Here is a 27622-nt window from a genome sequence, read left to right as displayed (position 1 = left end):
AGCAGCAGCAGCAGCAGCAGCATCAGGAAACTGGGCTTGCTGTGTAATTCAAAGCAATTAGATTACGTCCTGCTGGAGCAGCGTTCGCTCTCGCCGTGATTCAAATGAGACCACGACTGAGGGAGAGCAACGTGTCAAGGTGGTAGTTGGCAGATGGTAGAATCTGGAGCGTGCTAACAAGGTGCAACCTAAAAGTGAGTCGTGAGCTGCTGCATTTCAAGACGGACAGTATGCTGATGTAGGAGTAACAAGATGTGAGATTGCATTTGGGGGGGGGGGGTGTCAGGAATAAGCACATATGGAGATTTATGGATGAACAATATGGAAATATTAGTGATTTCTGCACCAAAATACCAACACAGGAGAGAGGAGGGAGTTAACCCTTGTGCCGTCCTGAGATTTATTACTGTCTGTTTGTTACCTTTGTGCCAATAATCTGCACACATCAATCTCTCAAACAACTTCAGGCCCAAATATTCAATCATTTTCAGGAATTTTCAGACTAAGTGTGCATCTGCATATAAAGCCCCGCCCAAGAGACTGGATTTACACGACATGTTATTAGAGCATCTTTCCACCACAAACATTTTGCAGATGTTCATATCAGATATTTATGGTATTTTTTTGGTTGAGAAGTTAACATTTTAATTCCTAACCAATAGTGGAAAATGTCTTTCTTTTATGCACAGCTACAGATTTAACAGTGTGATTATCTGGTTTCCTGTGTGCAGAATGATTTCCATCGCGCCATCCAGAGGACCCACTCGGCCATGTTCAACCAGGTCTTCATCCTCATCTGCACCTTACTCTGTCTGGTTTTCACCGGGTGAGTTCAACCTCCACTTCAGCCAGGAGCTGCACACATAATGATGATTGATGACAACAAATGATTCTTGCCTGCAGATTATTTGGAAGAAGGAAGCATATAAAATGAACTAAACAGTGATTAAAAGCGTAGTGTGCCTTAGGCCGTTATTAGAACAGTGAAGGGGGCAAAGTTGTGCGGTTCTTCTGATGAAAGTGACTAAAAGATGTCATGAAACAAAGAGAGCTTTCTAATAGTTCAATGGAAGTTAGCAGCTGGCATTTATTGGAGTAAAATTCATCTCAAAATGATCAAGAATGCACATTTTAATGCACAAACTACCGAAGCACAACAAGCCCCTGAAAGTTGAAACTTGTATTTGCAGTAAAATAATTGTGGATTATTTTCCTTGTGTTAAAATTACTCATAAAGTTGCATTTGTGAATCTCATGTTGTGGATCATGGAACACGCATCACTGACATGAACCAATACAACAGAGAAACGCGTCTCATTCATTAAAAAAAAAAAAGTATATTTCTATCTTAAATCAGAGGTGTCGCCTCTTGATGTCACCACAGCTCCTCTTAAACCTCGGCCACGTCCTCGTTCCTCCGGCCTCCGGGTCTTTCATTACATCCCCATGAAAAACCCAAATGAATTAACAGGAGCGACGAACTGGAACCGACTGAACAATCGATGGTGTCACCACAGAGCAGGAGCCTGAGCCGTATTGACTCCGCTGCCCTTTGGTGTTGAGCAAATTGAATTCTGATATCCAGTCCAGATCAGGTTAAATTAAAAAACCTGAAGCAGAGATGTCTTCAATTATTGTTTTATTTGAATTAATCTTCACCCGTAGCTGCTGCACGTCTGATCTCCGTTACGTTTCCTTGTTATCCATGCAGAGCTTGCGGGATCCAGCATCTAGAAAGAGCCGGGAAGAGCTTGTCTTTGTTTGACTCCTTCTACTTCTGCATCGTCACTTTCTCCACCGTGGGCTACGGAGATGTCACTCCTCAGATCTGGCCCTCCAAGCTGCTGGTCGTCATTCTCATCTGCGTCGCCCTGGTCGTCCTCCCTCTGCAGGTACCGGCTAAATAAATCAAAGCAGCGTCTGCCACAGCGAGGGGTCACTCACCTCGCAAACCTCATTTTGGTCGTGTGATTAATAATTCTAGCGAGGACCTTTGTGGGCCGTCATCAAATATTAAATGTCGGTTTTGTGCAGCTCTTGCGAAAGTGACAGGACGGGAAGTGAAAAATTAATAATGTTCTCGCAGAAGAAGAAGTTTGCAAATCGGGCCAAAATCACGCTTCACGATCCAGATTCAAGATTCAAGATTATTAACCGAGAAGTTACGAGATAAGAAAACATATATGAACGGGACATAGACATAAGAATAAAATAATATGAGAATAGCATGAGGTAGAAGTAAAATTTACAGCCTCAGCCTAGTGTAATTTATAAATATACATTATTATTATCATTTTACATTCAATATTAAGCTATTCAAATAATACACAGGTTCAATTATTAGTTTTCTTTTTATTTCAAACATGTGCAACCAAAGATTTTGATGAAGAACTATGGACTAAAGCAGCTCATCATATAATTAGCTAAAGTGTCTCGTGTGCAAATCAGCCAGACCATTAGCTTAACCACAGAGTTGTGTATTCTAATGGGGATGAATGACACGCTGTGTTAGTCATGTATTAAGACAGCTCACACTCCCATCACTTCACACCTCTTGAAAAGTTTACAGTCTCTGCAGAGCAAATAGGGTTAGAAATAGAAATGAAACTCCTCCTGCTCCTGCTGCTGCTGGCAAACTAATCCATCACCAGTTTTCTCTCCACCTGGGTCCAGACAGCAAATCTATATCCTCGTCTGTGTTGTTTTTTGACACCGTCCGTGTGTGTTTTCGTCATATTGTCAGTTTGAGGAGCTGGCCTACTTGTGGATGGAGAGCCAGAAGCTGGGGGGGAACTACAGCCGCCACCGGGCGCAGACCGAGAAGCACGTGGTGTTGTGCGTCAGCTCGCTCAAGATAGACCTGCTGATGGATTTCCTCAACGAGTTCTACGCTCACCCCAGACTACAGGTGACACGAAAACACAGGATGATGTTTGATTAGCTCAAACACGACATTATGACCAAAGACGGGAGAAATAAATAACATCGAGCATGTTGTGACAATTCAGTGTTCCGCTGGGAAACTTTTTGACCTGGGATTCATTCATTCATGTGGATGTTACTTAGACATGTAGCCCCCACTTAGACCAGACCAGACCAGGAACCCCCCACCTCATAGCAGTGACACTCAGACAGATTAGCAACAAAATTCATTTCATTGCATTTGTTATGTAGTGTCAGTGACTCGGCCTGGACACTTCATGGCTAAAAATGCCTCATTGACTTTCATTAAAACCACATTTCATTTAATCTCATTAATATTAAAGTATAACAAACATGCATCCTGTAATGTTAGCATTTCATTTGGACCTTTTTTTGTAAATAAATGACTACATCATTCTTACACGTCTTTCCATCAGACTTAAATGCCAGCAGAAAGAAAAACTCAAAAATGTATTATTAATCTATTATTTAATAATGGTGGTGATTAGAATCTTGCATATGTCAAATATTAGCAACAAAATTGATTTGATTGCATTAGTATTTTTGTTTTTATGTCGTGCCAGTTAATCCCTCTTGACACCGTCATGGCCAAAAATGCCTCATTGACTCCCATTAAAAACACATTTTTAATCTCACTGCCATTAGAGTAGAAAATTCAAAAAAACAAAACAAAACAAAACATACATTCTGTAATAAATTATTAATTAGCAACAGAATTGATTTGTTTGCATTCACTAGATCCCAAACTGATCAAATATCTGTAGGATCATCCACAAAGAAATCAACATCCCATCAGTTTTTAGTTAGAGGCACAAGGGAGACCTCATAATGATGCTCATAATGTTACGGCTCATAAGTTTTCTCTGGTCCCTTCTCAGTTGCCAGATGTTGGTCTCAGGTTTAGTCATATATAAATAGTTGATGTTTTTTTATTAATGGTTTGTAAGTTATTTGATTTGAATAAGGAGTTTCTTTCTCTCACAGGACTATTACGTGGTGATCCTTTGTCCCACGGAGATAGACATCCAGGTCCGCCGAATCCTCCAGATCCCTCTGTGGTCCCAGAGAGTGATCTACCTGCAGGGATCCGCCCTCAAAGACCAGGACCTGATGAGAGCCAAGTGAGTGGAAGCGCGAGTGTTCCCCCTTCTTTTAATAAAAATAGACGACTCGCTTTCTCAGATAAATCTAAATTCCTCCGCCAAGGCGCCGCTGCAGCGTGAGACACTGATACAAGTCGGCGTGGCTGCCCTCTGCTTGCTCGTCGGTGTAATGGGATTTCGCTCTACACTGATCGTCTGCTCACTACACAGGACACGCACACAGGCAGCAAAAGAAATTGTGATAAATCGCACTTAGAATATGTTTGACCTGCATCAGTGCGATACAAAACGACGCTGGCGCATCAATCCTAGTTCTGCGGCGGCTCTGGGGGAATCTCGCTGCTCACGGACAGATGTTGTTTTGCAGCCACTTGGATTATTGTGATGTGATCTCTGTTTAATGGGGTAGAAATACTTATTCCTCCCTCCTTTAACATGCAGGTGTTTATGAAATGTGGCAGTTTCGTGCACTGATATGTAAGAGAGCCAGGTAGCTTGTCGCATTTCATATTGCATTTCCTGATCAGAGGATATGTATGAATGCCTCATGTGTGCAGCAAACACTGAAGCAAATAGTTTTCATGCAGGGAAGCGGCTGCTAACCTTTGTGGCTGTTTTTTTTTTTTTCTTGTCAGGATTGATCTATTCCAAAGTGAATTTTACGTCTGATTAATTGTGTTTTTCACAGCCACCAACCCGCGACCACGTCTCATCTTGCTTTGCTCTTTCTTTATCTGTTTGTCTCCTCGTCCTTTAGGATGGATGACGCCGAGGCCTGTTTCATCCTGAGCAGCAGGAATGAAGTCGACCGAACTGCTGCTGTGAGTTTACGGCAATTTCCATTGGAAACTAGGGCTGCACGATTATGTATGGCCAAAAACGAACACCGCTGTTAATCATGTTTGGGAAAACATCTGTGTTTTTAATGCACTACTTTTAAACAAACAGGTTTTCAGTGCAAAATTAAAGTAGAAATCAGAACCAAAATCTTTGGTTGGTAGAATAAATGCTTAATAATAAAAAATGTAAATTTTTGCCTCATACTTTGGTTTATAATTTTTTTGTAGATGATTGAACAGATCCCTTTTGGAGGCACTATAATAACTTGTCAGTACACCAAGTAACGGTCCAAGGTGAACTCACTCGTTATTTAGGCATCTTAATGAAGCCTTAACTCAACTAAAACCATGGCGCCATGTTTGCTACATCAGAGGTTAGATTCTCCAGTGTAACTCTATGGGGCGGATGTACTATGTTGACCATTAACAGGCCTATAAATGTTATTACCAACGTCTGTCAATATGTAAAAGGCCCTCACTTAAATATCCCAGCGTCTACTTACTTTAAATATCTTAAATGAGCTGTAAAATGCTTTGTAGCCCAATCACCTCATCAGTCATGGAGCTGTGTTTACCTTCTCCTCAGTCTGCGTCTTCATCCATCACCGTTAAAAGGTGGAAGTTACTCAGAAAAATGATAAATACTCAGAAATAGTGTCTTACTGTTTAGTATTATCATTATAGCATTAGCATGCTAGCCATAATAACTTAGTAGTAACTGAGGTAAATTTACACATGGGTTTCACAATATATATGACGCTAGCTGCTATTTTTCTAAGCCTTTAGTCTAGATAACTAGCTAGCATAAGGCTAGCATAAGGCTAGGCTAACTTCAAACTTCATTCATTTGTAAAGCAACGTCTTTGAGATCAAGGTTCACGTTAATGATGGTATGACTTTATTTTTGTGTATAAAATCTTAACACACGTCAAAGAGAGACATTGACATTTACCTCATCACATAATAGAGAGAAACCAGCTGATGTCCAGTTCTTCCTTTTAGTCTTCTGCTCCATAACTTTCTCTGTTTTTGTTCACTGGGGAAACGGTGGAGTTTCATGATCATGATCACAATTAAAACTAAATTAATTGCGCAGCCCTCTTAGAAACCCTCTCATTATAGGAACGATTCACTCTTAAATACAGAGAACACAACATATTTATTTTCCCACAGGACCACCAGACTATTCTGAGGGCTTGGGCTGCCAAGGATTTCGCTCCAAACTGTCCTCTCTACGTCCAGATTCTCAAGCCAGAAAATAAATTTCATGTCAAATTTGCCGGTAAGTGAGAGAAGACTACGAACCTCCCCCTCCCCCCTGCGTCCTAAACCTAATTCACTCAGTGATATTTATCCATTTCTATCAGATCACGTCGTCTGTGAAGAGGAGTTCAAGTACGCAATGTTGGCTCTCAACTGTGTTTGTCCAGCCACCTCCACCTTAGTCACGCTCCTGGTTCACACCTCCAGAGGACAGTGAGTACACACCATCAGTTTACACTTATTTAAAAGCATTTATTTACAATAACATGAAACTTTTAACTGTCAGTACATACGTATTATTATGGAAGGAGTTGCTTCCTGAACCATTGTCACCATTTCTTTTTTTTTTAAAAAAATCAAAAGAATTATTCATCCTCCGTCCAGTAATACGAAGCAAAACCTAGTTTAACATGAAGACAGAAAGACTTCATTAGTTTTCTCTTTAGAAGGACCAATAGGTGGATTTCTGTTACCTCATCTAAAGCCTCTCGTCTTTGTCCTAAACCAATCCATCAGTCTTGTGGTTCCAGGTTAATTTTCATGGCATCACCTTACGACAGTAACTTCCCTCAAGAGGCCACATATTTCTAGAAGTGATTCCATTAAGATTATTGAGTGTATGTAACTGTAAACCATCCACTACCACCACAACCACAACAGCACCTCCATAAAATATAAGATGAGACATTAGAGACAAACACACACAGACATCTACATTCCACATTGATTGAATCATTAATTATGCTTTAGAATACATGAACAGATGGAGGTGGGTATTAGCGACTTTACAATACTTGAGTCACAATACGATACATTATTGTGATATTATGATATTGTAATTTAAATCAAGCTTAAAGTTGTACAGTGTTAATTCACTGGACAAATTGAGTTAAAAAAAATTATATTTTTCCCAAAGATAGTTCTGGTTCGGTATATTTTGTGTTTTCCTGAGGCATCAAGGCCGATGTCACCATGAAAGTGAACCCCTGAAAGAAGTTTTCCACATTGAAGCCAGCCTGGCACCTTCAAAACGGACTGGTCGTCCTTATTCTGGTCTCCCATGTGTCTCCAAGTGTCCGGTAACAAAGACTTGCTCGTTAGGTTAATTGGTGATTCTAAATTGACTCTAGCATGAGTCTGAGTGAGATAGACTGGTGACCTGTCCAGGGTGCACCCCACTTTTCACCCGATGACGGCTGGGATAGGCTCCAGCAACCCCCATGACCCTAGTGAGGATAAGTGGTAGTAGAAGATGAGATGAATCTAGTGGACATAATTGACTATAGGAAGAGGTCAGATTGTGCCATCTGGAAGGGGTCAAGAAGAAGTAATGATATCGAGACATGAAGACAGCTAATATACCGTGCATTATATGTCTGGATTGAGGCAAGGGTCCTCTACCAGGTCCAGAACGTTGAATTATCACAAAATAGTCAGAGTTGTTTACTTCTCCTTTCAGTGGTCATAATGTTGTGGCTGATCCTGTCTCCTTGGCTTTCGGTCCAGTTTTAATGCTAAATATTTGTCTCAGTTGTCGTTAATCATTTGTACAGTTTCAGTCCCTCTGGATGACTGACTTTAGACGAAGCTGAAGCTGACTTGTGACTCGTCACCGCTGCAGAGGCTCCATCACTGTCGAGCCGGTGAACATTACACCGGCTCCCGTTGGGCTATAAATCTGGTTGTGTTTTTCACTTTCTGCACAAGGTGACTGCTATATCTTCACCACTGGCCACGGCGCAGCCACAACAAACCCGCTGCAATCCCCACTTTAGAGATTTATACCGACTTTAACCGTCTGTGGGAGTGACAGGGCTGGAAATGGACGTTTTTGTAGCAGGTGTTAATTTAGATATTACCACATTAATTAGAGTCATAGTGTATGTGAGCTGTCTACATACAACCGCCCCAAAGCTTTATCTCTTTATTACCGGGGTCACACAGTATGAAAGGTTCAGTTCATCTGCCTCTGGGAAATGAGAATTCAATTTGGAGGCACTTTGTTTTATTGAAATGGAAAATGACTCCCTGTAAATTAACGACCTCCTTTCTCCATGTTGCTCTAATGTGAGTAGTAAAAAAACCGTCGATCCGTTTTCCCAGGGAGGGGCAGCTGTCCCCGGAGCAGTGGCAGAGGACGTATGGACGCTGCTCCGGAAACGAGGTCTACCACATCCGCCTGTGCGACAGCAAGTTCTTCGGGGAGTACGACGGGAAGAGCTTCACCTATGCCTCCTTCCACGCTCATAAGAAGTGAGTCCACCCTGGGTTTCTATGGTAACGGCCCCCGCATCATCACCCCCCCCACCCCCCATCCTCTCAAGACTCTGGTCCAGGACAAAGGTTCAAGGGTTCTTCTTCTTCTACTACTACTTCTACTTCTTTCTTCTTCTTCTGTCTCCTTTCTTATTTTTTCTTCTTCTCTTTTTTTTCTCCTTTTTCTTTTTTTATTTCTACTTCTTTCTCCTTTTTCCCTCCTCTTCTTCCTCTTTCTTCTTCTTTGTTCTTCATCTTCTGTCTACTCTCTTATTTTTTCCTCTTCTCTTTTTCGTCTTCCTTTTTGTTTTTCTTCTTCATATCTACTTCTTGTTTCATCCTTTGTCTTTTTTGTTCTTCTCCTGCCTTGTTTCTTCTCATTTCTTCGTCTTCTGTCTCATTTATTCTTTTTCCTTCTTTTTGTTTTTCTTTTTTCTTCTCTTCTATTATTCTGACTCATTTTCTTCTCTTCTCTCATCTTTTTTGTTTTTTCATTTTCTTGTTTTCATAGTCTTTGATGTTCTTTTTCTTTTTGTGTTCTTTCTTCTTTACTTCTACTTCCTCCTCTTTTACTTCTCCTCCGGTCTTCTTCCTATTTGTTTCCTTTTCTTTGTAGTGTGTCTTCTTTATTCTTCATCTTATTCTATCTTCTTCTTCCCTTTTCTGGTCTGATGAGTAGCTGATGAACCAGTTTACAGGTGGAATGATGCAGCCTCTCATTTCATTTCATTTTAAAAGGACATTAATCATGTTAATAGTAAATGTGCCCAAGTTCGTCCTTTTGTTAAAATGTCACTTCACTTTAAATATCCCCCCTCCCACCAGGTATGGAGTGTGTCTGATCGGAGTGAAGAGGGAGGACAACAAGAGCATCCTCCTGAACCCCGGGCCTCGCCACATCATGGCCGCCGCCGACACCTGCTACTACATCAACATCACCAAGGAGGAGAACTCGGCATTCATCTTCAAACAAGAGGAGAAGCACAGCAAAGGCCTGACCGTCGCCGGCCTCTACGACGCCCCCTCCAGGCTACCTGTGCACAGCATCATCGCCAGCATGGGTAAGAGAGGCGGGAGGAAACACTGAGGGAGGAGGAGGGTTCCCACGGCTGCTTCTGAACGATTTCTGCCTCGGTGCTCGATGCTTTCACTGATTGTGACGCATGATTTATTTATTTGTTTTTGTTTTTATGCTTTTTTCACTTTGTTGGCTGACATTATTGTGTTGTGCTTTTTTTTGTTGTTTTTGACTTGTGAAAGTTGATCAGGCCACTTCATATGGTAAGTGTGTGCATGAAGCAGCACTTCTTCTTTTTTTACACATTTCATTATTGTTTAATAATTAATATTAATTACTTCACTTTTTTTTTACCCTTTAAACATGACATGTAGCAGATAGTATGTGCTGAATATACCGATCAGGCATAACATTATGACCACCTTCCTAATGTCGTGTACTGTCTCCAGAACTGTTGTGGCAGCTTCTTATTCTGTGTCACTTTTATCCTCATGACTAGTTGGTTTAAAAAAAAATTAGCGATCACGTAACAAAGGCAGACAAGGTACAAAACCTCATCTAATTTTACAGTTAAAACTTGTTTATTTATGGTGACACACAAATTCTGTCAATAGTAACCAGCTATAACTTCGTTAAGTAGCAAGTACTCGATTGGTGACTTAATAATATTGATATCATACTTATATTAATATTATTATATGAAATATTTCCAGTGTTCACACACGAGGAGTTAGTATTTTTTATGGTTCATCCTACTGGTCCCAAATAACGAGAAATGGAGAAAAATAAAAATGCATAGCAGACAAAATCTCAGGTCTCACCAGGATAAATCTGTTTCAGTACCTGAACATTGCTGTGCAAAAACAGGACTGCAAACAACGAAGTCCTGATGTCCTCAAATGAGTACTTTCTAATTTGCAACATTGAAGCTATTGATTTGTTAAATTTTTGCATCATATAAAACTACAAAGAGCATAAACAAATAAATTTCAACCGCAGAATGAGGTTTTGTACCTTGTCCACTTTTGTCCCGTGATCAGCTGTAGAATGAATGAATGTATTGACTCTTTGCTACCACTAGATTTCAGACAAAAGCATTTATGAATGAATAAATTAATGAAAATTTATTTGGAAATACAGTAAAAGGAAAAAAAGCAAGCAACAATAATCATAAGACAACAACACAAATGAAAAAACAACAAAACTTAACACATTTTATGTTCAAAAGGAAGTAGGAAGAAGCCAAAGCTTATTAAATCCCATCCCTTCTCCCTATGTTAAATCAATATATACTATGATAAGTTACAAAATAGTGTATAATGGTTAATGTATACTATATAACTATATATATACATGTATATTTATGAGGACACCAGGTCTAAATGAAGCAGAATAAGAAGCTGCCACAAATCCAAAACTTAATGTCCCCATATGAGGACGCAGGGTCTCAGGAGGACAGAATATTTGTGTGTTTGTGTCAGGCTGCATCCTGCTGGGTGTTACATGTCTAAGTAACAGCCACATGAATGAATACCAGGTCCAAAGGTGTCCCTGCAGAGCACGGAATTGTCACAAGGTGGTCATAATGTTGTGGCTGATCGGCGTATAGTATCCAGTAAATGCAATGTGCATATCATACATAATATTACAAGCAGCTAATATGATGTATGTTACTACTGATGCTACTGTATTGATGTACTTTTTTTTTAGAACTACATACATTCTCTCATCCAGGTCAAGAGCTCTAAAAAAAAAAGTAGACCAGGACATAAAAAGAAGGTCACAAGTAAACTGTCAATTTCCAGGCACAGTAGCCATAGACCTCCAGCACCCAGATCCTCCCGAGGAAAGCAGCAAGCTGAGTTTACCCACAGAGAACGGAGCTGGAAGCCGGCGGCCGAGCATCGCGCCCGTCCTGGAGATCGCGGACTCCTCCGCCATCCTGCCCTGCGACCTCCTCAGCGACCAGTCGGAGGACGAGACCAACCAGTCAGATGAGGAGGGCTCGGTGGGGTCAGAGTAAGTGGTTCTATAATGTGCAGTATGTCTCATCCTGCAGCAGTAAAAAAAAAAAAAAAAAAAAAAAAAAAAAAATGGAAACGTCCTCGTGGTGTAATTGTCCCGTGATTGATCTCACCTCTCGGCCTCTTCTTCACGTCCCAGTGTCTGTAGGAGTGGAGATGGATGGGTTTGGAATAGACGTATAATCAGCGTGTCATGATGCTTTAAGGTGGGGGCTCGCGGTGATGGATGCGTATGTCATGACAGGGAGGTCGGCACTTTTCCTCAAGTGCAGCTCATATATATACAAAGTCCTCGCTTAGATTCTTAGATCCACTCAACACTCATGTATCAATGGGCCAGGATGTAGCTGATGAGGCAGGATTTCAACAAATCAGATTTAAGGTTAAGATCAGTGTTTCTTTCCTTTCTTTACATGTAGGAACGGTTGTGTACTTATACAAACCTGGTCAAAACTTCTCAGAATGTCATGAATATTGATGATTACCTGCAAGGAAGCACGTAGACTCATTGTTGCTTTGCACAAAAAGGGCTGAATCAAGCATTTATCAGATCTTCAGAGGTTTAGATGTTGTGAACAAAGTCCTGCAAGCACCAAGAAATTGATCCAGTTGCAGGCAGGTGTGAGTCGGGCAAAGAAGCTACTTGTATACATCAGAGACCGACTGATATTACGCAGAAGGTTCAGGGAGTGGACTTCTGAGGACTGGGGTAAAGTCATCTAGGGCGTCCAGAAAAAAGCTTGAGAAGAAAAGGTTGGCGCCACCATCAGTCCTGTGTCCAAGCCTCCTGAGAGCATTCATCATCCGCAGGGTCTTGAAAAGTATTAAAAGTTGATCATTCGGTTTTGGAGAATTTAAGACCCTTAAAAAGTATTAAAATGTCTTATCGTGACTTTATTAGGTCTTAAAATTTGAAGGTATTTTTTTTTTAGATGAATTTTGTGTTTGAGACCAAAAACACTGAAAAGGCGTGTGAATTTATTCGCTTATTAAAAATCAAATATGAGTTGGTAACATGAAAACTGGACTGCTATGGGTGTGTTCGTAAAATACCAGATAGCGCACTGTCAAAGGAGGGAATTGTTCCTCTTTATACCTATAGGCCTAGAGGCAGAGGTGGGTAGTAACGCGTTACATTTACTCCGTTACATTTACTTGAGTACGTTTTTGAAAAAATTGTACTTCTAGGAGTAGTTTTAAATCACTATACGTTTTACTTTTACTTGAGTAGATTTATGAAGAAGAACTGTATTCTTACTCCGCTACATTAGGCTACAATGGACTTTTCCCCCGAGTTAGGTCCCTTTTAATGTTTTGTTTTGACAGGGAGGAACACTTCCGCCAAAAGCTCTACCACGTGACTGTGTTTCACCAATCAAACGTAGCCGTGCAGTCTCGTCACGAGACCCTGCTAAATCTCAGTGGCGGGACGGGTTGCGGGTTAGCTTTACAGTTTACAGCGGAAGCAAACAAAAAAGACAAAAACGGATGAAAAATATCATAATTAACGGTCGGCAATGCGGACACAGACGGGGAGAAACGCCATTAGCCGCGTATTGAAAGCATGTTTGCCTTACAAAAAGTGCGAAACAGCCGCATTTCACTGAAACATACGGGAAACATACGGAGCCTGGTGAAAAAGTACGAAGGTTTGGAAATTTGTGTTAATTTATTTTCTATTTATTATTATTTTATTGATTTTATTTTTTATTGAAGTACTTGAATTGACCTGGATTATTTTAATTTAAACAGTTTTGTAAATAATTTATTTTATTTTATTGATTGGATAAACTCTAATTTGCCTAAAGATGATTATTTTGTATTTTTGTCTATCTGCGTATATAACTATGTAGAGATCGCTCGTTTAGATTATTTATTTCGCACACAGAGAATACGTATTGATTCAGTGCTGAGGCTTCAGCCTATCCACCTTAGAGGTAGAAAAAAACAAAAACCCTATCTAAGCGTACGCAGTGGCCTTGTTCTATCTAGGCTTCGCCCGTAGACGATAGGAGGAACGTTGCCTTTCATGTATTCAGTGATTTTCCATGATTGGCTTTAACTAATTTCCAATGTGTGAAATATCAGAGTGTGATGGACCCTAATCACGTGAGCAAGCTGCAGCAAAGCAGTGGACCACTCCTTATATATTTTCCCCAGTGTTATACACAGGCCCAAGGCCTTTCTTAACCCCTTAAAACCCAACATTACAAATGCACCCTATGTCATGGTGCTAGCCACAAATCCACTGTTAGCCAATTGCTAGCTTCTGTGCAGTAGCATTGCGCCACCACAGGTAAAAGCACTTGAAGGGCCAGCCAAGACCTCGACTAGTAGGACGTCTCCTCGTCTTTACTGACATCAGGTGGCAAAGGGTGGCACAGCAACGCTGATTGTAAACTAGTTTTGCGTTTGTGCACATTTTATACAAGGGTTTACGCTAAACATGTGTTCAAACTTTGCCTTTGATTTATTCTCCCAGCCTACGGTGTGAAATATTTAATTTCACGATTATTGTGACCAACACTATCACAGTATTGTTGAAATGTGCTCAAAATGTTCAGAAAGTACCGGTTATCATTATGTCCGTAGTTGTATGATAGTGGTCTGTAGACTTTATTGTAAACTAAAACGGTTGCCTTAAAGGTGTCACTGATGTCAACGGTTACAATTCAAAGTGGCGGTGAGGTATTAAAAAGTATTGAAAAAGCCTTAAAAAGCTATTAATATTAACTTCAACATTCCTGTATGTGCCCTGATTTATGGACTCACTCAACAATTCTGCCTAAGAACCCAACCATGAATAAAGAACGGCACCTTGTGATGATGCAGGAATGGGCTGCTGTCAGTCAGAATTTGGTGCAGACGTTGAGGTCTTGAGGAAACAAAACAAGTCAACACTGCTCATATTTCTATTTATGACTCTCTGCATAAACTTAATGTCATTATCTATAAAAAGCCTTTGACTTATACATCAGTAAACGTAAAAGTAACATCTGATAAAAACATCTAAAAACACTGAGGCAGCAAACTTTGTGAAAAACAATACTCTGAGTAATTCTCAGAACTTGTGTCCACAGCTGTAGAAGTCCACCTGAACAACTGTTTCACCCAGACAGCTAACCTCTGAGCCGGTATTAATGCACCCCGCTGTAGTTTTTCTCCTTGAAGAGTTGTCAGAAGCAGAGTGCTGAGAACAGGGAGGTAGCTGCACAGAGTAGAGGCTCAGAAAGAAAACTCAAAGGTCCCACAGTGCCATCATGTGGCGGCCAGCCGGCCGGCAGACGCCTCCATAATCAGCTGGAATCTCAGTTATTGGCACAAACTACAGAGGACATAGTGAAACTGATGGAGGTAATTGCAGCTGACGCGTTACAAATCAAGCGACACGGAAAACTGCCACCGTTTATTGCAAATCAGAAGAAAACCTGATTAAAATGGAATTATTCCTTTCAGGAAAATTATATCAGTGATTTGCTGCAGAATCTAATAAACCAGACACCTTATATTGGCAGTAATAAAATAAAAAGTATTTATGTGACATTTTCTGCAAGCTCTCAGCACCTCGTTTAGAAAACAGTAGCAACTACAAAACATCTGTTTTTTTGGTCTTTTCTACACTCCCTGTTTCTTTTCTTTCAGTTTCGTGAAGGGCTACCCTCCCAACTCGCCCTACATCGGCAGCTCGCCAACTCTGTGCCACCTCCTGCCACAAAAAGCTCCGTTCTGCTGCCTTCGCCTTGACAAGGTGATATTTTTATTTATTTTTTTGTTTAATCTGCCTCTTCTGTCCGTAATGCCTGTATAAAAGCCCTGACTGGACTTCTTCTCCATCCAGGGCTGCACACACAACAGCTTTGAGGACGCCAAGGCGTACGGCTTCAAGAACAAGCTGATCATAGTGTCTGCGGAGACGGCGGGAAACGGCCTCTATAACTTCATCGTCCCTCTGCGAGCTTACTATCGGCCCAGGAAGGAGCTCAACCCCATCGTGCTGCTGCTGGACAACCAGTAAGCTTCTTTCAACCTTTACTCCCAAAACGATGCAAAACCTCCAGAAACTGAGTCAGGACCTTTAATGCAAAGATGCACGTACCACCTTCATCTATGATTCTGCACAAATAAAGATATACAACGCATGCACAGTTAACAGCCGAGTTGCCGTAGCAAATTAAAGGAAAGCTTTAATCTGGATCTCCCTTCGCCACATGGAGCTTTTATTATATTTTATTTTATCTTTCTTTTTAGTTGTGGTTCTCAAAGGTGTTCTTTTTTTTATGTGCAGCTAAGCTACTGTGACCAAGCAATTTCCCTTGTGGATGAATAAAGTCTAACAAAGGCTTAGTAGTGGTAAAACTTCATATTTCAGTCTTTTGAGATTGACGTAAATCCAATTTAAGAATTTTTAGCATCAGAATTGGCTGCGGTAGGTTAGCTAATTACATCTGGAGGTATAGAGGCAAAAAAAAATTGCATAATGAGTTTTTCAAGCAGAAAACTGGAGCCGAGTTCCAAAAGGAGTTCACAGAAATCGATCTGTGTGTGGCTGTTGTGTGCTTTAGTCTACATTTGCATCCATTTATAGGAGATAAAGGTAACACACCAGCGCTTTACCTGTTTACAAGTTAATTTAGAAACGATGGTAACGGCTGCAGCTTGGATGTTGGCTTCGCTTCAAGATAAAGAATCTGCTGCATTATTCATGTGAGCCTATCTGTGTGTTAGAGCGTGTTTACATTCTGCTCTAACTCGCTGTGCCTTTCATTAAGGTTTTTTTTTTTGCCTCAGACCGATCAATCACACAAACACAGTTTCTCCCTCTGTTTCCATAGCAACCACTTTTTTATATATATATTTTATTTTTTGAGGATGATCCTTCCTCTTTCCTGTTTCCCTCAGACCAGACAACCACTTCTTAGAGGCCATTTGTTGCTTCCCTATGGTTTACTTCATGACCGGCACCATCGATAAGTAAGTGTTTGAATTATTTTTTAAAAACTATAAAGATTAGTACAGTGTGTTTATATATTATTATATTCATTTATATATTAACCAGAAGAAGTACAGCTCTGATAATGCTCACAGATCATGATTACACCATAATTAAAAAATGGCCAATATTTCAGCCAAAACGTTAAAAGCTTTCAGTGCTGCAGCTAAAGTTGGTGATGATTCACAGACAAAAATAAAATAAAAAGACAACAAAACTGAAAAAAAGGACTGCTTCTTGTGGTGGATAAGTAAAAAGAAATGTACAGAAAACCAACGTCAACAAGTGCGTCTTGCAGCTTGTTTCTCTCTTTTCAGGTGTTTACGTTTGTTTTTGCAGCACTTTTCTGTATCCGGTCGCGTTGTGAGTCTTTGCACTGCGCCTGTTTTCAGAGGGGTTTTCATAATCTGCTTGTGTTTTGTTTTGGCCACCGTAGTAATATCTGTAATACAATCAAGAGTCTTTATTGTCCTTATGAGAACATAACGAAATTTTGCAGAGAGACCCCCCCTGGCTTAAAGGCAGAAACACACACATATATACACAGACATTAAATAACACTTATGAAATAAAAACAGAGGAAAATTAGAAAAGAAAATTACGGTCTGGAATCATGGACAAATGTTTTATTAGAAGAAATTTGTCCAATATTTTTGTTGTTTTTTATTGCAGATTCATTACTTTTAGCATCGATGCTAATATGTGTATATAGTAGATTATTCTGTTCTATGTCTTTATCTTATTATTTATCTTTTACACAGTTCACTCTTTAATCTTGTTATTTTTCTTACTGCATTTTCCCCATTGACGGACAAATAAAGGTTTTCTAACTGTAATTCTAATGATCCCATCCTCATGTAATGTAGTGTTTGCACCATGGGCTCTGAATTATTACATCTTTAAATTGAAATCTTTGGTGCAGGTAAGAAGTGGTTCTGTGGAGCAGCCTGTTGCTTTAAACGCACATATCTGTACTAATTCACGTTTAATGAACTCTTCAGCCTGGACAACCTGCTGCAGTGTGGCATCATCTACGCCGACAACCTGGTGGTGGTGGACAAGGAGAGCACCATGAGCGCTGAGGAGGACTACATGGCCGACGCCAAGACCATCGTCAACGTCCAGACTATGTTCAGGTAACCTCATCCAGAGCAGACTTTCGTCTGGAGCTGCTCTTTTATTTAACCACCTAAATTAAAAGCATTTGTCACTGCCTCGCTGGCCTCCCTCTCATCCATCTTCCTGCTAACAGGTTGTTCCCCAGTCTCAGCATCATCACTGAGCTCACGCACCCGTCCAACATGAGGTTCATGCAGTTCAGAGCCAAGGACTGTTACTCACTCGCTCTCTCCAAGCTGGAGAAGGTCAGTGGTAGATTCATTAAAGCTTTTTTCTTATCGTCCTTATTGAGTCCAACAAAATGAGGCTGTCACAGCTATAGCAGTAACAACTCCTCACCTTTATTTTTTCTAAATCTTTTATTCTGAAAGTCTAATTTATGTTGCATAACTTTCTGTTTCTGTTTAATTGGAGCCAAATTCCTTGTATGTGCACACATACTTGGCCAACAAAGCTGATTCTGATTCTCATCTTAACCCAAATTCATGTTTCTTAGACATGTAACACCCACCTGGACCAGACCAGACCCCCCCACAGCAGTGACACTCCCCAGCAGGATGCAGCCACAAAAACACTTCAGGAACAATTAAAAAAACATGAAGAACAGCACGAGGTGTTGACCTGGTCTCCATATTCACTAGATCCCAAACTGATCAAGTATCTGTGGGATGATCCATAGAAACCCCTCCCCTAAAATAGCCCCCCACTAACTACATTCAACACTCTCAGAAGTCCCATGTCCATCCTCTGAGAGACCTCAACATTATTAATGTTGTGCCTGATCGGTTATTTGACAGAATTACGTCGGTGTCTCCTCTTGAGCGTTTAAATGTCCCCTTTCCCTGTTTTGTTGGAGCACTGACAGAAGAAGAACATTATTATCCACTCCCAGTGAAAAATCTGATTTTTTTTTTTCTTTCTACTTTTTCCAGATAGAGCGAGATAAGGGCTCCAACCTGGCCTTCATGTTCCGGCTGCCATTTGCTGCAGGCAGGGTGTTCAGTATCAGCATGCTGGATACTCTGCTGTACCAGGTGAGATAACACACACCTCTGGGCTTTAACCTCGACGCCTTGGAACGAGTCGAGATAAACATAGACACATATCCGGTGGTGATTTTATAAGCTTGAATTTCAGATGTTGCTGTTAATTAGTTCTGGATGAAAAGTCTCCGAAACAATGTTCTCACTGTTTAAAAATGTGTGAATATCATGTATAAACAGACCTGTTTTTTAAATGTGTGTCCCTGTTTGGATGAGGACCATTAGCCTATCTGAGCTAAGTTAGCGTTAGCTACTAAAATTAGCTGTTACACGTCCTGTGGCTACAAATAAGATGGAAGATGGAATCAGAAAACTATGAAGTTAAATTAGTCTCATCTAGTACTTTACTAGCTGCTGTTTCCACTATATGAATTATTTCCTTCTGACTTTTTACTTTCTGCTGAGGGTAAAATGACTCTGAAGGATGTAAATGTCTGACTCTAATCCCTGTGCAGCCTTGTTCAGTGCTTCTCTCTTCTCTTGCAGTCGTTCGTGAAGGATTACATGATCGCTATAGCGAGGCTTCTCCTCGGTCTGGACACCACCCCCGGCTCTGGCTACCTCTGTGCTGTACGTATTTATTCCTTCCACGTTTCACCGAGCGACTCCATCGGTTTGAGCGACTCACACTCTGTCCGCTTATTCTCTGTCCTCAGATGAAGATCACGGAGGAGGACCTGTGGATCAGGACGTACGGCCGACTCTTCCAGAAGCTCTGTTCCTCCAGCGCAGAGATCCCCATCGGGATCTACCGCACAGAGTCGCACATGTTCTCCACCTCAGAGGCAAGTTCACTTCGAAGCCTCACGTCACCTCATCTTTGACTTTTCTGTTTCCTCTCGTAACAAAGCTCAGATTCTTTATGGTGGCAGCTCTCGCTTCGCTTTCTGTCTGCTTTCATTTTTCTCTACCTGAAATGCATTTCCCTTGTTTCAGCATGTGTGCCTCTCTGTTTTTTGATTTTGCATCATCGGGTAAGGATTTTGTGCAAGTGCTAGCAATTCATGTCAAGTAAAGAAACTCCAGTTTCAGGCTGTTTTTGATACATTTGCAGTCATAGATGAACTCACCAGCTTTATGTGCTGCTCTTGAGGCTTTTAAAATTATTTAGCTTGCTTTGGATGCCCCCATCCTTCATTGCATCTCTGTTTGTTTGGATGTCTGTCTGTCCTTTTTCTGTTTCAGTGCAAGGACAGTTACGTTCAGGTAAGAGCCAAACGTGCTTCTGTAACCCGATAACGTCCAGATGTGTCATATTTGATCCACGAGTTTCTGAGACCTCTGCACCAACAATATAATCTAGATTAGTCTATAAATACCATTTTATACTTGTATTCTGCCCCCTGCTGGATTTATCCATGCTCTGCAGTCAGTGGCTTTTAGTAGCCATTTTCGCCTTCACAAATTTTTTCCCCCATTTTTTTTGGGCATAAATCTTAAAAATGAAAAATAAAAATGATTTATTCAATTTAAATATTTACTTTGTTGATGCAACCTGTATTTACTTAACTTTATTTATTATATTTTTAGTTGAAAACTTGTGGATCAAATATGATGCGGCAGCTTTAAATGGTCATCAATGCATTTCATAATCTAAACCATCGCAATGTCAAGTTTTTATTTTATTTTTGCATTTTTTTCAATTTGAAATAAATTAATTTAAGAGATTAATTAATGCCTAATGTATCAAACATGATACAAAACTATATATGTAGAAACTGTTCTTTTTTAAAATGTGTGTACATATATATATGTATGTATATTCTTCCTTTTTATTTTATTTAAAGGTCCAATAAGCACTTCAGTTAAAAGGAATATGTCAGTCATCAAAGGTTTAAGTCAGCTGTGAACTTTTGGCCATGAAAAATATCTAATTGGCATTTTAACCCTCAGGCATCAGTTTAATTAACTAAGCTCTTGAGTCATTAAGACAAAAATGTCCAAGTTCAAGAAACTGCTATAAAAACTTAACTTAAAATGATGACTACTAAAGATTGGTAGTCTCTGAGTGGTTAAAAATATCAAAACAGAAAAACAAAATATTGTTCAGTTAAGTTTTTATAGCAGTTTTTTAAAGGTAAATAAAAGGTCAAGTGTGTAGGACATAGTGGCCTCTAGTGGCGAGGATAGAGATTACAACCAGGTCCGTCCATTAACCTCTTGAGACCTGAGCTTTAGTTTGGTGTACATTTTTAATTTCTTCAAAGCATTTGGCATTAGTAGGACACAAGACGTATAAAAACTAAGCATCATGTTTGAACAGGAAGTAGTTTTTGGAAAAACAAAATATATGCCCAAATATGTACACGGGGATTATTTCACTGTATAATAATAAAACTGAACGTTGCTGGGCAAAGACAGAACTCGAGAAAAATGAACTCCTCAAACGAGTATTTCCTAATTAGTGAAATCAATAAGCTCAAACCTAAAACTTAATGTCCCCATATGAGGATGTATGGTTGTGAGCGGATGGATAAAATTCCTTCTGGCGCAAAGACTAAAAGGTAAGTTTTGCTTTAAACAAATATTTATTTTACTTAACTTTAGAGTAACACAAACTTAGTAACACTAATGGCGCTTTCCATTTGTACTCGGAAGTCGCCTCCAGAAGTAAAACTTTCTTACTACGCCTGCGTTGAGTTTCCAAGATGGCCACGCCGTGTGTAAACAGTAATTAGAATCTCCTGTAATATTCTGTTTATTATGATTCTGATTAGTTTTTGTTGCATTAAATCAGTCGTACAGACAGTATTTTTCCACGCATGAATTTTTTTATGTGTTATATGGGAACTATAAGCCCATGTCGTGCTAACGACGGCTAAAAACAATAGCCTGGTAAAACCAAAACAGAGCCAAACACCATCGTAGCAAACTGGGATTATTAGTACATAATTTGCATACATATAGTTCATATAAGGACATTTTCTGTAATGACTGAAGAGGGTAGTACCGTCCTCAGTGATGCCTGAGGGTTAAAGAACATCAGAACTTAATAACATTCATACTTTCTGATAATTCTGAAAAAGTAAGAAAGAGGTTTGGGGGCTTTTTGAAGTCGTGGCGGACGGATGCTTCTTGACCAGGACCCAGCGTTTACGTCTTAACCCCCTGGTCTCGTCCCGTCCAGTCTCAGGTGTCCATCAACGTGGAGCAGGGTGAGGAGCAGCGTGAGCGCGGCGGCTCCTGGAAGGAGAAGACGGCCCACAGGAACTCCACCACCAGCGACCAGTCGGAGCACCCGCTGCTGAGGAAGAAGAGCATGCAGTGGGCGCGGCGGCTCAGCAGGAAGAGCGCCAAGCCGTCGAGCCGCGCCGAGCGCATCTCTCAGCAGAGGCTCAACCTGTACCGGCGCTCCGAGAGGCAGGAGCTGTCCGAGCTGGTCAAGAACCGCATGAAGCACCTGGGCCTGCCCACCGTGGGATACGGTGAGTGGGTCATGCTGCAGGATACCTTCATGCATTAGCTTCGTTATGCTAATAGTCAGTAGTATTTAACTATAATTGTGTTATTGTATAGAAGGATTAAACAACGTATTGTGATTCCTTTGATTTAGCTTTTAATTATTAAATCGTAAATTAGTGTTAATTTGTCTGAATAATAACCCAAATTATGTTTGTTGCAGATTGGAGTCTCAGTTCTATTAACCTCTTTAATGTGACTGGTTGAGTTAAAGCTCAGTGAGTGAAGAAAGAATCGGATCCGATAAAACAGCAGCAGATAAAATCATGAGTTTGTGACAGAAAGAAGGAAGGAAGGAAGGAAAAGGAAAGAAGGATGGAAGAAAATAAAGGAATGGATGAAGGAAAGAAAGAAAGAACCCAGTGGTTCCAGTAGAACGTTAAAGAACCAGATGAATGTTTAGGAACAAGTCAAAGTTCTGATCTTAATCCACCTGATGCGTTCAGGTTCCTGTAGAACGTAGGAATCTCAAATACTGGACACGTTTGATAAAAACCCACATCATAGTTACTTCTACCACTATTACAGCTTCTACTACAGTATTTATGTATCAGTATTTATATATCAGTATTTATGTATCAGTACCTTACAGTTATATTATCCATTCAGTCGTGTGTGATTCAGTTTAAGGACCAGATTCTTTTACTTCGCTCACTGATTCTTTTCTCGGCCGGTTTCTGAAACAGTTACTAAACGTTCCAGTCTTTCTCCAGATCAGTTCTTCTGTTGTTTTTTATTTTTATTTTATCAAATCTCATGTCATTTCATATCAAGCCTTGATAGTGCAGATCATTACACTGCATCCATCATCTATCTATCGTTACCCTTCAGAAGAACCTCATATTCACATTTGCACATTTGCACATTTACTTCTTCTTTCTTTTAAATATTTACGTTCTCATCAGGCTCCAGGAAGGATGTAGTGAATAATATGGAAGTGATTCTGTGTCGCATGGCTTCTTTGCACCGCTCTCATATTTTTCATTTTTTATTCTGTGTCTTCTTCAAACTGCTGATGAATTTTCCTCGCTTGCGTTACGTTTTTAATTTCTTTTTTGTTGTTTTTCTCCTTCTCTTGACTCCTTTTCTCTGCCTTCCTCTTTCCTCTTTCCTCTTTCCTCTTGGCTTGTAGAGGATGTTTCTAATCTCACTGCGAGCGATGTCATGAACCGAGTAAATCTAGGATATTTACAAGGTAACTCGTGTGCTCTTTTTAACTCTTTGCAACATGTTCGTGGTCCTCACCTTGTGCAGAAAGGAATTCGTCCTTTCGCCAGCATCCAAGTGAAGATTAGACTTTAGAAACACTGTAATCTGTACATGTTTGTTTCTTTATTTGCACCATCTTTAAGTGAAGAAACTAGGAACGATGAAGTTAACAGTGAATACCGTTGCTTAGAGTTGCAGGACATTTCAGAGCACCCGTATACAGAGGGGACCAGGCCGTCAGGTTAGCTGGTTGATCACAGTTCTGCAACTTTACTGCATGAGTGTGCGTGTGTGTTGATGTGTATGTGTGTGTGTGTGTGTGTGTGTGTCCACGTCTGAGCGAGTGGTAAAATCAGAACCTTCTTACTTCCGTCCCTTTTTTCCTCTTTTCTCTGTCACTTTCTGCCTCTCTGGTACCTTTTTCTGCATTGTGTTTCCCGTGAGGTGACGTCCCAGTTGGCTCGAGTACTGCAGGGCAGTCGGAGTATGGCTTAAAGGAGTGGAGCGGAGTGCATTATGTCTGTGGATGGAAGCTTAAAAAATATTTAAATAAATAAAATGTGTCCGTAAAGAATTACGTGCATCAGGTGTTTTGATGTAGAAAATAAGAAGACGTCGGAGGAAGGATTCTTCACCTTCGCCCCGTCTCTTATTTTCTCCGTATTATGACTTTATACCACGGCCAGGCCGACTACAAACCTTATTATTATTTTATTTTTTTTATTTTTTTAGTCTGAGCGTTGTGTAGCAGCAGCTCACTACAGTACATGTTGTGGTTCTCTAGTCCAGCGCATCAGATCTTAAATAAAACCCAGGCTTTAAATGAAAGGTCCAGTGTGAAGGTAGGTATAGTGTAGCAAGTTTATCTTAATATAATAAAGAAATAAATAAAAATATGATTTGTTCAATATGAATATTTACTTTATTGATGCAACCTATATTTACTTAACTTTATTTATTATATTATTAGTTGTAAACTTGTTGATCAAATATGATACGACAGCTTTAAATGGTCATTAATACATTAATCTCATGATGCAGTCAACCACAATGTCAAGTTTTTATTTTATTTTTTTATTTCAACTTGAAACTTTATTTAAGAGATTAATTAAAACCTATTATATCAAACATGATACAAAACTAAAATATGTGGAAATTGTTCTTTTTTTTAAAGGTCTAATAAGCACTTCAGTTAAAAAGAATATGTCAGACATCAAAGGTTTAGGTCAGCTGTGAACTTTTGACCATGAAAAATAACTAATTGGCATTTTAACCCTCAGGCATCAGTTTAATTAACTATGAGTCATTACGGACAAAAATGTCATGTAAATAAAAACTCAACTCAAAATGATTGAACTTTGCGTAGGTTTAAGAGATTTATGCAGAAAAAAATATTGTTCAGTTAAGTTTTTATAGCAGTTTTTTAAAGGTAAATTAAAGGTCCAGTGTGTAGGATATAGGGCCCTCTAGTGGCGAGGATGGAGATTACAACAAACTTGGTCCATTAATACCTGATGGACTGTGAGTGCATGGAAAATAATAATAAACAATAATATTAATAAATAGCTAAAAATTCCACCTGGTATAAAGACTAAAAAATTAAGTTTTAATTTAAATAAATGTTTATGTCACTCAATCTGCTCCTAAAATAAAGATAAATAGTGTCATTGCTACACTCTAGCAAATGAGGTGTTGGCTCAACGTAAAAAAATTGGACGTCTCTACTTAGGACAACTTAATACCTTTAAGTGTCCTCTACAAGCTCATTTTAGCTCATAATTGTGTTAAAATAATAAAAAAATGCATCAGTTTTGTATAGCGCTTTATCATAGATATTCACTTTACATTGGATATGTTACTCTGGTGGTGGTAAACCACCTTATTTCATTTCATTCTACTCAGAAATATTCATGCAAATTGTTTCCCTTATTTATTTTTTTAGCACAATAACTTATTTACCTAAATCAGAATAAATTTTAAGTTGTGCAAACAGAATATGCTTTGATGTGTTAAATGATCAACCTCATTATAATGCAAACACATAACAAACATATTGTTTGTGCAGAGAAAACTTGATTTTGAGCTAAACTTACTAGTGTGTGTGAACAAATGGATCAATCCAGTATAACTACGATGATTATTATTATTATTATTATTATGACTCATGTCCTGGACTACAGAGCCACAACTAAAAAAAAAAAAAAGAAGTTGTATCCTAACCAGGACGCCGTGGCCGTGGTGTGATTTAACATTTAATATTTAGTCAAACTAATGTGGAGCAGAGACCTGAACCGAACCTCTTCCACTCTCACACTCCCAATGTGTTCTGCTTCACTCCGTTTGGTTTGAGTCGCTCTGCGTCTGGTGCGGTCCGATGGACGGATGGATGGATGAACGGATGGATGGACGGATGGATGAACAGATGGATGCTGGGAGCATGTCCTCTTGTGTCTGTGTCACATGTCACTCGGCACCAAATCGAGGGGAGGGAGATGGTTGGGGCTGAGTGTCGTCCGTTGGCATGGCAATGTGCGGGGACGTGAGAGGGGAATGCGATGGTTTGAGTTTGGGGGGGTTGGGGGTTGGGGGTTGGTGGTTGGTGGCGTGCTGTGCAGCGGTGGACGCCGTCCTGCATGCTGGCTGCGTTCTGGAAGCTGCGCATGCGTCGCTGTCTGTCGGGCTCAGCAGCAGGCAGCATGTTGGGCCTCCCCTTCTTCCACCAAGTCAGTAACGGTCGGCCCTTCTCTCTCTTCCACACCCCCCCCCCACCCCACCCACCACCCACCACCCACCCTCGCCCGGCTTTTATAAAGGGCGACGAGCAGGTGGGTTGTCATTGGAGACACAGGTGCCCTCCTTTCCCCTCCCTCCCTCCGTCCACCACACGAACGCAAGTAGGAGCCTCAGAGCAACCAGCACACAAACACAACCACTCAGAGACACGAGGACGGAGAGATGTCCTGCTATAATCCTACATATGTATATATGTATTTATACATATCATATATACAATAAAATCCTGTGTTACAACTGTTAATGTTCGTATAATGAAGGTTTGATGCAGCTTTTGTAATCAAACGATACTGGAATATCGATACCTCCGATACCAGGTCTTTATCCTCTGAATGTACTTTCAAATATTTCAGACATTCAAGAAGAAACTAAACTACAGAGCAAACCTGGTGACACAACACAGAATACGAGGCACAATATCAGACAGTGGCTGCATTTCAAATCAGAGCTTCGTAAAGAAAATGAGACGTCAGAGTCATTTATTTATTTATTTAAAGCCGAGCAAACACATAAAAAATATGTGAAATGCTGTTTCAAACACTAAAAAGAAAAAGAAAAAGGAATAAGTAAAATAATAAGACCATTAAAATAAATGATTGTTTAACTAAGAACTACTGTAAAATGAAAACTTGCATCTTAATTGTGGTACTACGGTGGCCTGGGAGGTTCAAACCAACTTTAAACACTTTTATAAAGCTTGAGACAAATTTACATTTTTTTTTACACATCATAAAACAAAATGACATTAACACATTTACAAGTCCTGAAACAAATTTACAAACGTCACCATCAACTGACCTCTGTTTTTATTCCTGTTCTACAGTAAATGAAGCCACTACTTCAATATACTTCAGAGTTTAAATTAATAAATAAATAAGTCTGATATCTTGTTTTCTTTATGAAGCTATGATTTCAAATAAACTACTTTTCGTTAGATTTTCCAGACACATCAGGGTGTATTTACACAAAGTATCAGATCAGATATCAGCCTGAATTATGCTTCAGTATCGGTACAGGAAAGGAAATCAGTGGTATCGAACATCACTCGTCTGCAGAGGCTGAAATTAAATATTAAATATGAGATAAAACACAGTTTCCTGTGTCGTTGTTTTAACAGAATAGTCTGAGAACTTCATGTAATTTATAGTCAGCTTCATGCAAAAAATGACGTAATAAACGTACCAATAACGAAGTGTTTGCAGCCTGACGACGGGTTCAATGACATTTAGACTCAGACTGATGCTCGGGTCAAATGTGACGTCGTCTTTAGATCCAGTGCAGATTTAATTAACAGTTGTAACGAGCATCTCCTCCATCTCAGATTTGTTCCTTTGGCTATTTGTCCTGAGAACAAGGGGGTGTCATATTGTCAGTGGTCATGGTTGGGGAGGGGGGTGAGGTGGGGGAGGATAAGGGAGGATAAGGGAGGGGCTCTGAAAGTTTCCTCTGTCTCTGCTCCTCAGACGAGATGAACGACCACCAGAACACGCTGTCCTACGTCCTCATCAACCCTCCTCCCGACACCATGCTGGAGCTCAACGACATCGTGTGAGGACTCCGGTC

General features: G+C 40.1%; 1 protein-coding gene across 20 annotated transcripts in view; it reads left to right on the top strand.

The window, feature by feature from the left end:
• The window catches only part of kcnt1b (potassium sodium-activated channel subfamily T member 1b), a 77680-nt gene that overhangs the window by 46096 nt on the left and 3962 nt on the right, over nucleotides 1-27622 (top strand). For 6 of the 20 annotated variants that reach the window (XM_047591214.1, XM_047591208.1, XM_047591213.1 and 3 more), the window contains 25 exons: nucleotides 732-826; nucleotides 1712-1892; nucleotides 2744-2908; nucleotides 3928-4064; nucleotides 4804-4867; nucleotides 6059-6167; nucleotides 6253-6361; nucleotides 8252-8401; nucleotides 9230-9465; nucleotides 9665-9685; nucleotides 11228-11441; nucleotides 15089-15194; nucleotides 15285-15457; nucleotides 16346-16417; nucleotides 17438-17572; nucleotides 17689-17800; nucleotides 18488-18589; nucleotides 19085-19168; nucleotides 19255-19383; nucleotides 19784-19804; nucleotides 21726-22023; nucleotides 23190-23252; nucleotides 23457-23507; nucleotides 26080-26091; nucleotides 27523-27607. In XM_047591214.1, the coding sequence (XP_047447170.1) occupies nucleotides 732-826; nucleotides 1712-1892; nucleotides 2744-2908; nucleotides 3928-4064; nucleotides 4804-4867; nucleotides 6059-6167; nucleotides 6253-6361; nucleotides 8252-8401; nucleotides 9230-9465; nucleotides 9665-9685; nucleotides 11228-11441; nucleotides 15089-15194; nucleotides 15285-15457; nucleotides 16346-16417; nucleotides 17438-17572; nucleotides 17689-17800; nucleotides 18488-18589; nucleotides 19085-19168; nucleotides 19255-19383; nucleotides 19784-19804; nucleotides 21726-22023; nucleotides 23190-23252; nucleotides 23457-23507; nucleotides 26080-26091; nucleotides 27523-27607 (2924 nt within the window). The remainder of the gene's footprint in view (nucleotides 1-731; nucleotides 827-1711; nucleotides 1893-2743; nucleotides 2909-3927; nucleotides 4065-4803; nucleotides 4868-6058; nucleotides 6168-6252; nucleotides 6362-8251; nucleotides 8402-9229; nucleotides 9466-9664; nucleotides 9686-11227; nucleotides 11442-15088; nucleotides 15195-15284; nucleotides 15458-16345; nucleotides 16418-17437; nucleotides 17573-17688; nucleotides 17801-18487; nucleotides 18590-19084; nucleotides 19169-19254; nucleotides 19384-19783; nucleotides 19805-21725; nucleotides 22024-23189; nucleotides 23253-23456; nucleotides 23508-26079; nucleotides 26092-27522; nucleotides 27608-27622) is intronic. The other 14 variants (XM_047591215.1, XM_047591211.1, XM_047591224.1 and 11 more) reach the window with 9 other exon arrangements.

Source organism: Mugil cephalus, chromosome 8 (assembly GCF_022458985.1).
Source record: "Mugil cephalus isolate CIBA_MC_2020 chromosome 8, CIBA_Mcephalus_1.1, whole genome shotgun sequence".
Taxonomy (NCBI): Eukaryota; Metazoa; Chordata; class Actinopteri; order Mugiliformes; family Mugilidae; genus Mugil; species Mugil cephalus.
The sequence above is the reverse complement of the archived record's forward strand: the minus strand, read 5'-3'. Positions and strand labels throughout refer to the sequence as shown.